This window comes from Microtus ochrogaster, unplaced genomic scaffold (genome assembly GCF_000317375.1).
Source record: "Microtus ochrogaster isolate Prairie Vole_2 unplaced genomic scaffold, MicOch1.0 UNK16, whole genome shotgun sequence".
Taxonomy (NCBI): domain Eukaryota; kingdom Metazoa; phylum Chordata; class Mammalia; order Rodentia; family Cricetidae; genus Microtus; species Microtus ochrogaster.
Window position 1 is genome coordinate 2,934,412 of NW_004949114.1, and position 16,563 is coordinate 2,950,974.

A 16,563-nucleotide genomic window follows, 5' to 3' on the forward strand; every position below is an offset into this window, starting at 1 on the left:
CGGGAATTGAACTCAGGACCTTTGGAAGAGCAGGCAATGCTCTTAACCACTGAGCCATCTCTCCAGTCCCGGGATTTTTCTAAAGGGTCAGATAAATATTTTCAGCTCTAAGGACCAAGGGTGAAATCAGGAACTTTATGTAGCCACTAAAATGTAAAAATTTATGAATGTGACCATTAGAGCCCATAGCTATAAAAACCAGCTGCCTACCTATTCCCTAAAGGGTCATAAATACCTAGCCACCGTGAGCTCTAGGAACCAGAAGGTCAGAAAAGGGGCAGTCCCATGTGCACACACCTGGACCTGAAGGCTCCATTCTCAGTTTCTGACGGGCCCCCAGGCACACCAAATAGCCGCCCCAACCACATGCTTCGGCCAGGTGTGGTCTGTTCCGTGGGCGGAGGTGCCTCCTGCGCATCCTCAGCTGTAGTTCCGCGACACCTGGGTCCCCACCGGAGAAGAGGGAAGCCCTCAGTGCCACCAGAGGCGTAGACCCGAGATGCCTGGGTCAGCTGATCCCACCAGCTGCCTGGTGGAGGACGCGTTGAGGGGGCTGAAGAGTCGGTAGTGGCCTCTCCTGAAGTCCCTCGGAGACTCTGAGCCAGACGTCCGCCCCACTGGAGCACAGCCTGCACAGTCTGCTGGAGGGCAGGAGGGGGCGCTGAAGGGGCAGGAGCCTGCTGCAGGCCTAGGGGTAGGTGGTGGTGGTGCTCGAAAAGCAAGTCCAGGTGGAAGGTGAGTACTGAGAGCGGCTGCAGCAGGAGCAGCAGCTCTGTGGACAGGGATGGACAGCTCCCGCGCGCCAGGGAGAAGAAGCCAGTAGGCAGATAGAGGAGGGACAGTAGACCTGGAAAAGAGCAGCCAGCATCAGCCCCAGAGGACATCCTGCACCAATCTCAGAGTCAACAAATATCTCCTGGACCTCACTCTGTGGGGCACAGATACAGGACAAGGGGAATAGCTGGGCTACAGGACCAATAGTCCTTTTCCAGAGGGAGGCATATGCACTTAGTGTTGTTAATGGAGAAACATTATAGGTTAGAGAGGAAGCATACACAAAGGTGAGGACCTCCCTTTCAGGGTAGAGATGGAACCTCACAGAGGAAGGAACCCACAGAAGAAATAGGCAAGGGGCCTATTTCAGGTACAGGGTCAATGGATGCCCCAGGGGCAAAGAAGCCTCCAGGACATCGAGTGGAGAAAAAAGGCTCTGGTTCTCCTCTGCACTCTCCTCTGGAAAAGCTGTAAGCCTGGGTGTGTGTCCTGATATCAGCAAGAACCAGCAGGAAAGAACCTGTCCTCTCCTAACCAAGAACACCCTGCCCTCCCATCGCAGTGGCTTCTGACCTGCATCCTCCTGGAGGCTGGAAAACCACAGTTCCAACTGTTTGGTGCTGGAGGAAAAAGGAGAGGAAAATTCAGGAAGGAGGTGGGGAGTGAGGGATGACGCTGAAGAGGGGAGGCATCTGGAAACCTCTGTGCCCTATCCACGATGTGGATCCAAGGCCAAAGAGCAGTGGGGAAAAGTCCACTCACTTGAGGAGGCCCAAGATGAAAGCGTGGAAGCGGCTGCGACTGCTACTCAGCGGGGCCAGTCTGCTGACCTGGCTGTACAGGGTCCCCATGGAGTGTGGGCAGGAACCTGAGGATGAGGCTGCGGTCAGCCAGGTCCAGGCCCTGCTCCCATCGATCTCACTCCCTCACAGCTCACCTGGCTTCACAGACGCCTCCACCACACTCCAAGGGCTGCTCCTGCGCTGCCCGGTGATGAGGTCCTTCCGGAATGGCTTCAATCCATCGGCCACCAGAGCATGGAGGGCCGGGCAGAGGGTGCTCAGCACCAGATGCCCCACATCCGGGCTCAGCCGGCTATCCCCCAACTGGGCCTGGGGACAGAAGCAGGGCTAGCCACTGCTAGTCAAGTGTTCGCGCGCCCTTTTACCTCCCTCAAAATCAACTCACCTTCTGAACCAAGTTCCGAGCAGCCCCAAAATGCGAGATGATTTTGTCCACTGAAGCACTGACAGCTATCAAGAGACCTGGGTGGAGATGGAAGACACATGAAAGCCTCTGGTGGGGGGTGGGAAGGGGGCACGGATAGCTGGAGACCGAGGACAGGCTGATCTTCAGAAGACAGGAAGGGCAAACTACCTTTCTTTTGCTCCTGCAGCTGGCCAGTCCCACTCTGGGCTTCTGCCATCCACAGCCGCTGGGCCCCGGGAACACCGGCAAACGACCAGGAACTACGTACTATGTAAGGGAAGAAGACGCGGTGACGCTTTCTTACCAAGGGTTACAAGGGACGCCGGCTCCCTTGGTCTCGTGGTTTGAGAGTCATGGGAGAAGGGGCGTAGAGCAGAATGTGTAGTCGTAGACAAACCTAAGCCCTTGCCACCCCCACCTCGGTTCCCATTGCCCTTCCTCTCCTGGAAGTTGGAGAGCCACACCGAACAGCTGTGCCTTTAAGTAGGGAGGTGACTGGGTGAGGAAATTGAGGGCTGTATCCACTCTGAGCATGTGAGAAGCCTCGACCAATGGAAAGACAGACAGGAAAGGGTGGAGAGTCCTGGGGAACCCACGTTGTCACCAAGCACCTTGTCAAATGCTAGGCTCCAGCTTCACCCTACTTGGGGGCGGGATTCGTGGAGGAGGTGTGGCTAGAACCTCCTGGGAGGGGACTGTGGGTCGGAACCACGGCCGTGAGAACTTCCCTAGCAGAGGAATTCCACAGAGGGTGTGACCCCAGGTCCCTAACAATGGACCCCTTAAGCTGGGCTGGAGACCCAGTGGAGTCGGCTGTTCGGCAAGGAGAGCAGTCACGCTCCTCACCCCCAGAACGTGGAGCAGGGCCAGCCTTCCCGGAGCCAACTCCGAGGGCGAGATCTAGCCAGGCACCCTAGAAAAAGGCTAAAATGCAGGCAGACTGGCCCAGGACAGGAAGGGCAGCGGGCGGAGACGTGGCCCGCAGGGCTGGCCCAGGTCCGTCTTACATTGCCTGGGCGGAGGCGGTGGCCTTCTGGTCCAGCGAGGGGCGGTCGGAGGACGCGGTGGTGTTGGCAGCGGGGGGGTGGGAACCTGGCGGGGTGGGGGCGCCGCGGCGGGGAAGGTGCTACTTCTGGGGAAGAGCGGGGATAGCAGCAAGGCCAGCTCGGGGCTGGCCAGGCAAGGCAAGGTCCCCCGCGTGGGAGGAGAATAGGCTCCCACCGGGGATAGCCGCACAGGCAGCAGATGCTCCTCGGGGGGACTCCCTGCCCCCAGCAGCTGCAACCGGGAATTGGGCCACCCGGTTAGAGGCGTCAAGAGCAGGGACCTGGGTGCGCCCGCGCACCCACCCTCCAACAGGGGGCGCCCGTCGGCCGAGAACCGGAAAATCGGGGGCCGAGGGAATAGCGGGGGACCGGCTGCAGGCGGGATTGGCGGGGCCAGGTGCGGGGGATGGGGGGGAAGGAGGGTAGCGGGGCCGACAGCCAGGCAAGGAGGGGCGGGAGAAAGAGGAGCAAAGAGTTAGTCCCTTCACTCCAAGACCCACCCAGTTTCCCTTCCCCCCTCCTCCCCCGGAGCGCGCCCTGGCCTTGGGGCACGGAGGACAGCGCAGAAGGAGGGGACAAGGGCGGGCTCAGGACCCGCCCTCCTACGGTCTGCGCTTCTTACCCACGGCGTGCGCGCGCGGCTCCTCCGGCTCCTGAGCTGCGGGGGCCTCCTCACCCACGGCGGGGCTGCCAGCCCTGCCCTCCTCCGGCAACCCCTCGGCGATGGGCTGCAGCCCAAGTCGATTCTTCTTCCTCCGCGGAGGGACGGGAGGGGGAGGCGGCCGAGGCGGGACCAAAGCCCACCCAGCCGGAGGGTCCCTAGGCGGGCCTGGCAGTGGCTGGGCTCGGCTTCGAGACCGGAGTTCCTTAAAGGTGGTGACTTCTCGCGGGGGTGCCAAAGAACCTCCCAGGGACCCAGTCGGCGGGAGCTCTGTGTCAGGCGAGAAAACTATGAGCCAGTCGCTGCGATCTTTCTTGGCCTGCTGCACAAGGGGCAGCCCCGGACCCCGCTTGCGCTTCTGGGCCAGCTCGTGGAAAGACGTGATTGTCCGATGGGGTACCGGCTCCTGGCTGACGTCACCTTTCCATCCCCCATCAGTTTTCCCTGCATCTATTTTCGAACCAGAATTGGTGTTCAAACAAGAAGCCAATTTCCCAGATTCCGTTTTCAAGCTCGAGTTTGTATTTTCATCGATTTTCCAACCAGAGTCACTGTTCTCAATGGCTTTCCATCCAGCTTCAGTTTTCTCTGTGTCAATTTTCCAAATGGGGTTAATTTTCCAACTGGGCTCTGCTTTTCCTGCGTCAATTCTTCCATCTTCGGTCTCTGAGAGCTCAGAGGTAGCAAGATCCTGTTCCCCACTGTCGTCTTCCTCCTCCAGACCCGGGGAAGGTAGGTCCTGGCAGGTTGTCAGGGCGTTGCAGTTGGAGTCCAGGCCAGGTCCGGATGGGGAAGATATTCCGGAGCAAGAATCCGGAGAGCAGCAAAAGCTGTCCGGAGAGCAGGTGCCAGGGTTCCCTGTAGCCAGAGGAGAGCCCGGCTCCAAGGGAAAGATGCTGGACTCGGGGTGGGCAGCCTCATTGCCAGGCAGGTCGCGAGAGTAGACTGACACTGGGGACTCGGGGCTAAGATCTGAGCAGGAGCTGAGAGAAGAGGAGCATCCGGGATCAGAAGGCGAGGCGGCCTCTTCGTCTTCCTGGAAAGGGTCCTGCTGGTTTTCTATGCTAGGCCCGTGCTCCTGACAGCATCGGCAGGGCACAGCTGGACTGTTGGAGTTGGCATCCACCAGGGTCCCGCTGCAGGGGCCCCTGTTTTCCTTGCCCCCTGTGTCTCCTGGAGGCGGGGGTGTGCTCAGAGGCCCCTCTCGTAGTTCAGGACGGCGGGACAAGTGCAGGCCTAGGGAGACATGCTGGAGGTGGATGTGATTGAGGTTGCAGAGTAAAGCCCGCTGAGGGGACAGCATGGTGCTGAGGACGAAGGATGCCTTCCAGAGAACCAAGAGGATCCAGCCTCTCACATCCACCTACCTGGCAATTCAGGTGCAGACCTAGAAGACAAGTATGGTTGAAACCCAGATACTGCGATTGCGTGCTAAGGGCACCGGGGGTGATTGAGGACTAGAGCAGACCTGGGAAGGATCTGCCTGCCTTGGGAGATATTTAAATGAGATTCAAATCACCAAGGACAGCCCATTAGTTTCCTCTGCAGTATTTGCTGGTGGAGTCGAACATAACCTCCAGGGAACAGAGAAAGGAGGGTCATCAGAGAATGCGGGTGTGCGCTCTGATCTTCGAGGGGGTGCGGGGCTTGAAAAAAAGTAGGGCCCAGAATAGACCCCAATCCTTTCAAAGCAAGATCTTCCCTCCAGTCTACCCTCTCCCGGAGGAAGGAGACCCCGCCCGGATGCTCTAGTCAGGTGAACGGTGGGGAACAAGGCGAAGGTTTGTTAGCGCAGGAGAGGGGTCTGGGCCGGAGGATGAGAAAGCATTCAGCCGGTCAGCGCTGCATCTGCCCCAGTCCCAGTCCCTCCAGCTCTAGCCTGCAGCCTGCGTGCCCTCACCGGCTTGCGACAGCAAGGTTTGTCCACTCCCTGTGTTGTCTCCATCTTCCAGCCACCACCCACCCCTTCTTTATTTAGCTTCACAGCTCCCCTCCCATGTCCCCATCCATCCGTCCACACCCATAGATCGAGCCCTCCTCACCCGCGGTCCTCCTGGAATCGACCGGTCCTCGGGTTTGTCCGCATCCCCGCCCAGCCGGGAACAGAGCAAAGGGGAGGGGTGCCCGCAAAGCCCACTGTGGCTGCGCAGCCGCACCCCTTCACGCATGGGCGTGGCATAGCCCAGGCCCGCCCCCCCCACCTCCACATGGGACCTGATGGTGCGCCTGCGTCACCCTTCCAGGCTGCTGCAGCTTTGGCTATAAGCAACCTCAGATGCCAACCTGGCCTCCAAGTTACCACCTTCCACCCCTCCATTATAGACAAAAGCCGGACTCGTGATTGGTGCAAGCATAAAACCACAGGATTCTGTACAATAATTTATTGAGATCCCTTCCCTCAAAGCCTTTGCAAGCTCGAGGTCACTTTTTCCGCTTGTAGATCTTCTTTGCTAGTTCCAGGAAGATGGCTGGGGGCAGTGGGGCAGAGTACTGCTCCACGAGGCTCTTGAGGCGGCTGTAGCTGTCTTCCTCGTACTTTAAGAACACAGTTGGCAGATCTAGCGCTTCATACAGCGCTTTCACCTGTGCCACCTTCTCTGGGTCCTTCTGCCCATAATTCTCCTGGAAGCAGGAAAACGGCTTTACTTGGCCAGGTCCAAAGGATCCGACAAATCCTTCATACATTCCAGAATACTGGGAAAGCCATTCACTCCACTCTGTTGCTTCATTATGTAGGCCTGCCTCAGACTCCCAACTGCCAAATGTAGCTCTCCTACCTCCAACGTGTCTCTGGGATGCGAGATATGAGTATTGCCTACCCCACACCCATGTTCAGGTCCTGGCTCAGAATTACCCTTTCGCTATTCTATGCTGCCTCAGCCTTGGCACTGCAGAGGGTTACTGGGCACTGGGTGTTGTCTGGGAAGAGGGTCTAGAACCTTCCCTGGCTTCTCGGTTAGCAGCCTTCAGCACATACATCCAACCGCACTGGGGCTGCCAAATGTCACATCTGACCCAAGGAAAGGACAAGCCAACCCCCAGGGCCCTCTGGGCACCTCTAAGATCTGACGCTGTTGTGGAGTGGCTCGTAGCAGACACTGAACCACCAGCCAGCTGCATTTGTTGTCCTGGATGTCAGTGCCGACCTTTCCAGTCACACTGGGGTCACCGAAGAGATCAAGGTAGTCGTCCTGGATCTGAAAGAACTCGCCCATCTCCAGCAGGATCCTCTTGGCATTGGCATGTTCCTTCTCCCCATCAATGCCTGCCTGCAAGGGAACAGCTGAGGCAGCAGGACCTGGCCCCTGCCCCTCCCAATGCCTCCTGCAGGCCAATGGCTAGACCCTGTGAGGTGCCACCATGACAGCTACACTTCCACATTTTTTGGCTATCTCCTTCTTACAATACAAAAGGAAAACTTGAAGAGCAAGGTCAGGATGGACCATGAACCGGACCGACCACCTCCAAGCCTAGTCCCTTACCTCGAGCTTCAATTCCCCTCTGCTCCTCCACCAGATGCAGCCCCTATAGGCCTCCCTCTGCTCATCTTCCAGTTCCATCTTAGGCCCCATCAGAGGGACTGAGTGGCTTGAAGCCATCCAGTCATATGATACTCGGGGCTCCACCCCAGAGCTCACAGGAGAAACGGTGACACTGACCCTGACTTACCATGTACATGGCAGCCGCCACAGGCAGGTAGAAAGAATAGAAAGCCGTCTTGTACTTGACAATAGATTTGTACCTGAGCCAGGGGAGAAGACACATTCATGAGAGCAAGGCCCACCCTGAGGCCCTTACCACCCAGATACGGGTACCACTGGCCCTCACCTCTTTTCAGTGTATCTACCAAGATCCACATGGCCCTGGGGTGCTGTTATGAGGTCAAGGGTCTGCCCAATCTCTGTCTGATAGGAGCTCTACAAAGCAAGGGTAACAGATGGTTTCTAGGCCAGGCTTTCTCTAGAAATGGAAAACACTGGCATCCTGGGCCATATCCCAACAGTTGAAACTATACAGTCAGGCAACAGGAGAGAGACTCCAGGCTCACAGCACACCACAGCCTTCCTCGCTGCCTCTTCTTGTCACCACACCCTTCCCAGGCCACCTTAGCAGAGCCAATGAGCCCGTGCCACAGAGGGTAGAGCCCGGGAGACAGCCACAGGGCACCTGCAGAAAGAGCTCCAGCAGGTTCAGGTAGTAGGGCTGCTCCCTGCAGTACAACTTCAGCAGGCGGTAGATGCAGGCTTCCAGAAGCAGAGCATCATTGACAGCATCCAAGCCTATGCCTGGCTTCTGGTACCAGCAGATCTGTCCACGTCGAGTGAGAGAAGAATCCATGATGTCATCTGACACAAGAAAGAAAGCCTGGAGCTGGGAAAAAGAGGGGAGTAAGGCAAGGCTCCTGGGGCCTGCTCGCAAAGACAGCTGCTACTCTGGCCACTGCTGTACAGGTGGAAACGTCAGTGTGGGGACCCTGACAAGTTACAGGACCTCCTCTCAGATGCCACATGTTGATGGACTAAAACAGAGCTATGCCCCCTCTAATCTGCTCTAAGACACCCTTGCTAGCAGGAAGAGCAAAACTTCAATGAATTTTTGTCCAAGTCAGTGACTGCATTATTGAGCTTTAGGCAAACCTGACAAGTGATAGTCATTTGGGAAGAGGGAGGGACCCTCAAGTGAAAAAGGTGTCCTAGCCCAACTGTCCTGTGAGGGAGACTGTGAGGCATTTTCACTATGGGCGACACCCCTGGGCAACATGCCCATGCCTTTGATCCTGGCACTCAGGAGATAGAAGCAGGTGGATCTCCGTGAGTTCAAGGCCAGCCTGGTCCACAGAGTGAGTTCCAGAACAGCTGGGGTCACAGAGAAATCATGTCTCAAAACAAACAAACAAACAAAAACAACAAAAAAACCAGAGGGAGAGAACAGAGGCAGAAAAAGGAGGCTAAGCGAGCCGTGGAGAATGAGCAGCATCCCATCCGACATCTGCATCCCTTCCCATCCTGACTTCTCTTGGTGATGCTATCTGGAAGTGAAAAATCAAAGAAACCTTGCCTAGGTTGCTTTTGATCACAGTGTTTTATCACTTGAATAGAAACTTAAGACAGGTTTTCCTTTTTAAAAAAAAAATGGGTAAAGAGATGACTGAGCGGTTAAAAGGTTCAGTGGCCACTCTTGCAGAGGGGCGAGTTTTGGTTCCCAGCACCCATATGACAGCTCACAACCATCGGTAGTTCCCAGTTCCTGGAGACCCAATGCCCTCTTCTGGCCTCTGTGGGCACTGGACACACACATACAGGCAAAACATACACAAAAGTCTTCTAATCATGAAAGTTAAATTTTTTGAAAACTCTATTGGACAGCCCCCCTCTCAGCTAGGGCAGAGCACGAATCCTCCAGCAGCCCCACAGCATTGATTCGCACCCTCTTCTGGGAGCAGAGGCTGGGGATGAAGATCAGGCAGGGTCCGAGGGGTCCCTAAGCCTCCTGGAGTTCCAGGAACACACCTACAGCACCTCGCTGGCAGAGCACTACAGGCCAAACAATGAGTCTTCTCCTTTAGACAGAGTCAAACCCTTTACCTGGCCACGAAAGACCATGAACTTCTGCCTTGACCGCCACATCCCTGGTCTGGCAGCTTTTCCACTGGACAGGGACTGAGCCAGGACACCGCAGAGAGAGGCAGCACTCTATCACACTTGCGGCTTTCCTGGCTTTACACACCCTGGTCTCAGCAAAGGGCTCTCCTCAACACAAGATGTGCTGTCCCGCTAGATGCCCCCAGAGTCTAGCGCTGACCTGAGAGTGGTACTTCCCAAGAGCTGTTAGGGATATGGGAACAGAACACTCAGCACCCATGAAGCTTTTGGTTTTGTCTCCTGGAGATAGAGCCTCACGATGTAGGACGAGCCAGGGTGGTCTCTACCTCAAGATCTCAACTAGCCTCAACACCGAACTCAGGAGTGCACGTTAACACCAACTTCTCACAGTCAGAACACGTGATTGTTCAGCAACTTCTCAAGACAGGGCAATCTCGTTACTGGATTATTGCGCTGTGTCAGAAGTGCTGAGGACGGAACCCAGGGCTTTACACATGGCAGGAAAGGGTTTTACCACTCATTTTTAACCTGCTTCCCCGCCCCAAAAGGATGTACATTTTTTATTATTTTTTTAACTTTTTCTATTATTACTGGGTGAGGGGCAGGTACATGTTACAGCACACACGTAGCTATCAGGAGGACGTCAGGGAGTTGGTTTCTCTTTTCATCTGTCCCTAGGCTCTGGGGATGGAATTCACTTTGCTGGGCTTGTTCAGCAAGTGTGTTTACACACTGAAGCACCAGCCCTTCAGCCATTGCTAGGGGCAGGGGCTGTGTCTGAATGTGGGTGCACACTGCACAGCACAGCGTGGAGTCACTTTCTTTCTTCTTTCTTGAGTTTCAGGGGATCAAACTCAGGTCTTGAGCCACCTTACTGAGCCACCCTGGCATTCCTATATTTTCAGAAGTCTGTCACTACGCCGGCAGGTGCTGGCGGAGCACTTGGGAGAAGAAGTAGGCACAACTCTGAGTCTGAGGTCACCCTGGTGTACAGAGTCAACTCCAGAAAAGTCAGTGCTATACAGAGAAACCCTGTCTTGGGGGGAAAAAAAACAGAAATCTATCACTACATCATTCAAACACCACAAATTGGTCACCTAATAGACCCATAATTCAATAAGTCAGTCTGAGCCAGGCATGAACGCACACGTGGAGGCTGAAGCAGATGGTTTTGAGTATGAGGCTAGCATGAGCATGTGTACAGTGAGACCCTGCCTCAACAGCAATGGCCTGGAGATGCAGTTCAGGTATGAGAGTGCACTTAGCACAGACAAAGCCTGGGCTTCATCACCAACTTGGAACCCCCTCCCCACCTGGAAAAAAGAAAACAAAAATAAGCCATAGACATTCAAGGGCCAGGGAAGCTAACCACGTAAGACAAAACAATGTGGGGACCCAGGCAAATCAGAGCTATCCATACATGGGAGCAAGCATCCCACCTCAGGGAAGCAGCCTTCACTTTATTATGTATACAGTGTTCTGCCTCCATGCATGCTGGGAACTGAACTCATGCCCTCTAGAAGAGCAGCCAGTGCACTGAGCCATGTCTCCAGCCCCAGAAAATCATTTCTAAAAGTAAACATGATGTCAAAAATCTGGGTTGTTTATATTGAGGGAGGTAACCCAGACCCAGAAAAGCAAATATCATATGTACTCACTCATAAGTGGCTTTTAGACATAAGGCAAAGAAAACCAGCCTACAATTCACAATCCCAGAGAACCTAGACAACAATGAGGACCCTTAGAGAGACATACATGGATCTAATCTACATGGGAAATAGAAAAAGACAAGATCTCCTGAGTAAATTGGGAGTGTGAGGTCATAGGAGAGGGTAGAAGGGGAGGGGAGAGGAAGGAAGGGAAACGGAAAAAAAATATACCACAAAAAGCAGGCAAATCCGGGGTTGTTGAGTGTTACGGGTTGTTACAAGTTTATACAAGTGTGTACATGCCACACCATGTTTTGTGGTATGCACATGCTTACGAGTGTTGGCATGTGTGTGCACGTACATATACAAGCTTATTTGTGTAAGTTTGTGCTTATGTTTGTGTATAGTGTATGTTTGTACAAATGTATGCTTATATGTGCATTCATATGAAGGTCAGAGGTCAACATGGATATCTTCATTAGTTTTTAAATTTTTTTTAAGATTTATTTATTATGTATACAACATTCTACCTCCATGTATTCCCACACGCCAGAGGAGGGCGCCAGATCTCATTACAGATGGTTGTGAGCCACCATGTGGTTGCTGGGAATTGAACTCAGGACCTCTGAAAGAGCAGCCAGTGCGCTTAACCTCTGAGCCATTTCTACAGCCCTTAGTTTTTAAATTTTTATATATAGTTTTGTTTTATAATAATCTTTATGTATATTTTCACACATTTGATAAAGATGTCAAAGTTAGAAAAACTATGGAATGCTTCATGAACTTGTACATCATCCATACACAAGGGCCATGCTAATCTCCTGTGTATTGTTCCAATCTCTGTAACATGCTGCTGGAGCGAGCACTATTCTATTCATCTTGGTGTTGTCTGCACACGTCTGCCTACCATGTGCATGTCCAGTGCCCATCAAAGTCAGAAGAGGGCATCAGATCTCCTAGGTCTGGAGTTAGAGACAGCTGTCAGGCACCATGTGGATACTGACAATGGAAGCCAGGTCCTCTGTTAAGTCATGCTCTTAACCACTAATCCGTCTCTGTAGCCCTTCCGTGTCTACCACTGAACCTGTGCTAGACCTCCCGGCCAACCACCGCTGGGGATCCGTGTGTCTTATGCGCCCAGCACAGTTACAGGCATGCACAGCTCCATGCAGACACCGAAGAATGAACTCCAGTGTTCATGCCCAAGCACTTTACTGACAGAGACACTGCTCCAAACCCTGGAAATCATCTGGTTTGTATGTCTGTCTATGTTGAATGTGTTTATGTGGATGTTTGTGCTGTGTGCACACATGGAGGCAACCAGGAGTCTCCCACATTCTCCACCATATTTTATATTTATCTTTTGAGAGGACCCCTCCGTCAACTAGCTCAGTGCTCACTGACAAGCTATACTAGCTCGTGACTAAGCTCTGGGGATCTGCCTGTCTCTGCTCTCGCCAGCACTAGCACTACAGGTGTGCACCACCAACCTGAGTGTGGGCATGTGTGCACCAGCACACGGGAGTAGAAGCCACAGGAAGATGTCAGGTGGCCTGTCTATCACTTCACCCTTTTTTTCTTTTTGTTCTTTGAGACAGGGTTTCTCTGTATAGCCCTGGCTATCCTGGAACTCGCTCTGTAGACCAGGCTGGCCTCGAACTCACAGAGATCTTCCTGCCTCTGCCTCCTGAGTGCTGGGATAAAAGGTATGTACCAGCACACCCAGCGAGATTTAAGTTTAAATTTTCTGAAAATTCTGGGTCCCTAGTGTGCACACTGCCTAAATCTGACCATAGCACATAAGAGACACACAAAGACAGGCAAAACACAAGCGTAGGATACACTTTCCCTGTCTGGTAACTGTCTGCCTCTCTCCACACTTACCAGTTCTACACACCAGCCTACAGTCAGGGCCCGCTGAAGACTCTCGGCATCCTGTTTCCTCGGCTCCACCAGCTCCCGGAAGGCTTGGAGCACAGTCAAACCCCGATTGTACTTGCCTCCCACGGCATTGTACTCCAGGACCTGAGGCGGGCAGAGCGGACAGCAAGGGCCACAGAGATGTTTCCTTTCCTCCTCCCTTTTTTATCCCAACCCCACCTTGGAGAGCTCCTTCTCCAGAGTCCTGTGGCGTATGGCACCATTCCCCAGGACCCACGTACCTGGTGCAGATGCATACTCAATTTTCCACCCGAGGCCAGGACTTAGAGCACCTCCACACAAGCCTGTATTGAAGACGAGGCCCCTAGTAGGAAGGGACCACTAATTCCTATAATCACAATACTCTGAAGTTGGATGCAGGCAGGCTGTGTGAGTTTAAGGCTGACATCAAGATATAGAGTTCAGCCAGTCTTGGCTACAGAAAAACAAAATGACCTCTCCATTTGGCCAAATCTGGCGGGGATGGCAAGGTTCTGAGCTATTTCTATCTTTATTTTCTTTTCTTTTCTTTTTTTATCATGCACTGGTATTTTGCCTGCATGTGTGTCTGTGTGAGACTGTGAGATCTAAGAGTTACAGACAGCTGTGAGCTGCCATGTGGGTGCTGGGAATTGAACCCGGGTCCTCAAGAAGAGCAGTCAGTGCTCTTAGCCATCTCTTCAGCTCCAGAGCTATGTCTAAGCCAAAGGCATGTCCTCCCACTGTGCCTTCCTGCCATGCAACAAAAGTACCTAACTAGAGACATCTCTTTAATACCTACACAGTATAGACAAAGAAACCATTCTCCTTGTTTTTTCCTCCAAGATAGGACAGAAACAACATTTATAAAAATAACTCCAGACCTAGGCACGATGGCACTCTAGCAAATACAGCACACAGGCAGGGGAGTTGTGAGTTTTGAGGCCACAAAGACTAAATAATAAAGCTGCCTTAGAAAGATAAATCCAAGAGGCTAAAGAGGGAACTCGGCAACCAAGGGCAATTGCAACAGTTCCTCTCCTGAAGACAGGGCTCTATGATAACCGCAGCTTTCCTCAGGCCTCAGGAGCAGCTGCTTAAGACCAATCTTAGAATTTCAGGGCACAAAATCAAAGGCTTCCCGAGGTCCAAGGCTCCACTCCCAAAGCTTCCACCTTCTGCAGAGGACCCACCTATTCCAGAGGAGACTCAGGGAAAAGCTGTTCCTTCCACTCTTACCAAAAGCCATGCAAAATTCACACCTCTACTGGCTTCTTCCACCCTGAATCCCTCACCTCCTTGAGCCGGGCAATGGCATCGCCTGTCTCCGGGTGGCCTAGCTCGTCCTCAGTCAGCACCTTGACAATCTGGGAGAAGTGCTGGACGAAATCCTGCCTGTCTTGGTTACAAGCCTCCAATTTCTGGTTCCCATTCATTCTGAGAGAGGTACAAAATGCTCTGAGAGGAAAAAAAAACCACATACACACAAATGAGAAGTCTGCTCGGGCGCTTCCCTCCCCGAGGCCCCAAACCCCAACCACACTCACCGAGGCTCCTCTGTCCACACTTGGCACCACCAGCGGGCACTGTGCCAGGCCCCCAGGACTGGACACCTATATGCCAGGGAGGGTCGTTGCTCGGAACCAAGACACCTCTCCCGGGGTGCCCAGCAGGGGGCCGGCAGCAGGAAGACCCCCGCAGATCTCAGCCAGCGGGACAAGGGCATCGTGGGTGGGCATGGGGGCGGGGGCCACCAAGCACTCCCTGCAGGAGTAAGCACCAAAGGTAGACGCTTGGAAGCAGTTACCTCTGGTATCCCCACCCTAAGCCAAGCCTTTTACCTCCTGCATCAGAATGCCCGACCCTGTTTCTGCTTGAATTTAAGAATTACAGAAAGGACACACAGGAAATAAAACTGTATGTCGGTGTGACTGAGATCCAACAGATTTTCACTTCAACTGAAATGGCTAAAACAGAACGCTTTCTGCTTTCCAAGGCTGCATACACGGCACCGAGAATTAGGGGATGGAAGATCGGTTAAGTCGCACTATTAATGGAGAAGCCAAGCTGAATTTCTGGGGGTAGTTGGGTAGCTGAGCCAACGCAGAGCATCCGAGGGGTCCGCGTGCAGGGTAGCTCAGGCTCTGCGCTACGCCTAAGGAGGGGACAGGAAGCGATGGTGCGGCGGGCGTGTGGTCTGCCTGCCAACGATCAACAGGTGGGCGTGGGAGGGCTCAGCACGAGCAACCCGCGGCCGCCGCACCGAAGACTTGGGAACACACCAGAGTTTAGTAACTGACGAAAGCTCGAGAGCCGCTCTGTCCGACCCACCGACCGAAGACCGGCAACTCCTACACAGCCTGGCCCTTCAGCGCCTCGCAGCTTCACCAGGTCTGAGGCAGAAGCAAGAGTAGACTCCAGCCCGAACAACAACTCTCACCTGCTCCTTAACGCGACTTCTCCCGGGTCCGAGGTGTTTGCAGCTCACACCTAAAAGTGGAGCGCGCTACGCGCTCAGGACTCTGGGGCCTGTAGTTCCCTGTCTGTCGTCTCGGTAGGTAAACCCTAAATATTAAACTACAACTCCCGGCATGGAGCGGACCAGACCGCGGAAACTGCAAGCGAGTCAAGCTGGGCGGGCGTAGCCGGGCTAGCTGATTGGCTGAGTGACCTCGTGTGAGCATGGGGCTTGTGACGGCTGACCAATGAGAAGGAGGCGCGCAGACCATCAGCCCACTGAGAGGTGGGTGGTGTTAGGCAACAATACACCTAGACCAAGAGTGTGGGAATTCGCACACGTGGTTACTGATTGTCACTCTTCCAGTGCATCTGGTTGACTTTATTAGTAAGACCCCGGAATAACCAGCCTTGCAGCTTCCTATTCTTAACTCAGGCAAATCATTTCTTGCATCTCTGACTCCACCTCATTTCTTCAGCTCTTAGAAGGCTGAAGTTCGAAGCCAGTTTGTGTCATACAGTTTTAGGCTACTCCTAAGACTATATGACTATGAGAGAAAAAACAAAAAGCCTTCATCCTAGGGCTGGAGATGTCTTAGCTATTAAGAACACCAGCTACTCTTTCCCAGAGTCTGGGTTCAATTTCCACCACTTACAGGACAGCTCGCTATAGTCTGTAACCTCAGTTCCAGTAAGGCTGATGCCCTCACACAGACACATGCAGGCAAAGCACCAATGCAATTGAAATATAAATAATTTTTTTTAAAAAACACACCCTCTCCCGCGGGTGTCTTTTGGCTCTCTTGCAGAAAAAAAAAAAAAGATAAAAACCCCAAACAGAAATTCCAACTATTGCCCAGAATTTGCCAGCTTACCAGGTTGATTGCTATCTCTGTATTTCCTCCCAAACTGCCAAGTATTTTCTGACCGACAAACCTCTCCACCAACGCAATAATCCCAATCAGACCAAATTAGACTGAATTAGAAGATGCCCAGGTGTAATGAATGCCAGCACTCCCGGGTTGGCCCCTAAAACCATGGAAAAGGGGAAAGGAGAGCCAGAACGATCACCTGAGAGGAAAAAGGGGGGACCATGTATTCATTTTTTTTTTTTTTTTTTTTTGTTGACGGCCAATTTAAATAGCCTTTGGGACTGGACTTGAGCCGTCTTTGGGAGGAGTCACCATTTGGCGGCTTTTTCAGAGGTGGAGTTTGGACTGAGGCACCTCCCAGAGGGAGGGGCTTGAATGGAACTTTCAACCCAA

At 53.3% G+C, this 16,563-nt stretch overlaps 2 protein-coding genes and 1 non-coding gene across 6 annotated transcripts in view; all 3 read right to left on the minus strand.

Annotated features, from left to right (window-relative positions):
- The window catches only part of Rusc1 (RUN and SH3 domain containing 1), an 8,771-nt gene extending 2,951 nt beyond the window's left edge, over positions 1-5,820 (minus strand). Inside the window, exons 1-9 of the mRNA XM_026789223.1 lie at positions 5,733-5,820; positions 3,652-5,077; positions 2,991-3,401; positions 2,152-2,250; positions 1,963-2,039; positions 1,712-1,886; positions 1,537-1,642; positions 1,348-1,394; positions 280-847 (exon numbers count right to left, since the gene is read on the minus strand). Coding sequence (XP_026645024.1) covers positions 280-847; positions 1,348-1,394; positions 1,537-1,642; positions 1,712-1,886; positions 1,963-2,039; positions 2,152-2,250; positions 2,991-3,401; positions 3,652-4,993 — 2,825 coding nt within the window. The 5' untranslated portion in view covers positions 4,994-5,077; positions 5,733-5,820. The remainder of the gene's footprint in view (positions 1-279; positions 848-1,347; positions 1,395-1,536; positions 1,643-1,711; positions 1,887-1,962; positions 2,040-2,151; positions 2,251-2,990; positions 3,402-3,651; positions 5,078-5,732) is intronic.
- Positions 5,821-6,059: 239 nt separating this feature from the next.
- On the minus strand, positions 6,060-15,361 carry Fdps (farnesyl diphosphate synthase). 4 transcript variants are annotated; one of them, XM_005367131.2, is made up of 9 exons: positions 15,282-15,339; positions 14,389-14,605; positions 14,137-14,299; positions 12,827-12,967; positions 7,858-8,061; positions 7,519-7,607; positions 7,360-7,432; positions 6,747-6,959; positions 6,060-6,312 (listed from the first exon to the last, which is right to left on the minus strand). In XM_005367131.2, the coding sequence occupies exons 2-9, from the start codon at positions 14,565-14,567 to the stop codon at positions 6,112-6,114; spliced, it is 1,263 nt and encodes a 420-aa protein (XP_005367188.1). In that variant the 5' UTR covers positions 14,568-14,605; positions 15,282-15,339; the 3' UTR covers positions 6,060-6,111. The 4 variants fall into 4 exon arrangements, with proteins under 4 accessions (XP_005367188.1, XP_005367189.1, XP_005367190.1 ...); XM_005367132.2 differs by lacking the exon at positions 14,389-14,605 and having other exon boundaries at positions 15,282-15,361; XM_005367133.2 differs by lacking the exons at positions 14,389-14,605; positions 15,282-15,339 and adding an exon at positions 15,124-15,275.
- On the minus strand, positions 11,703-11,807 carry LOC113458372. The gene has a single exon (XR_003378745.1). It is a non-coding gene; the product is annotated as a U6 spliceosomal RNA (small nuclear RNA).
- Positions 15,362-16,563: the final 1,202 nt, after the last annotated feature.

Excerpts from the sequence above, each read along its gene's own strand:
- Fdps (XM_005367131.2), bottom strand. The coding sequence starts at position 14,567 with ATGCCCTTGTCCCGCTGGCTGAGATCTGCGGGGGTCTTCCTGCTGCCG. Across the intron at positions 8,062-12,826 it reads TAGGCTGGTGTGTAGAACTG|CTCCAGGCTTTCTTTCTTGT; the intron begins GTAAGTGTGGAG and ends TCTTTTTCCCAG. Across the intron at positions 7,433-7,518 it reads GGTAGATACACTGAAAAGAG|GTACAAATCTATTGTCAAGT; the intron begins GTGAGGGCCAGT and ends CCCCTGGCTCAG.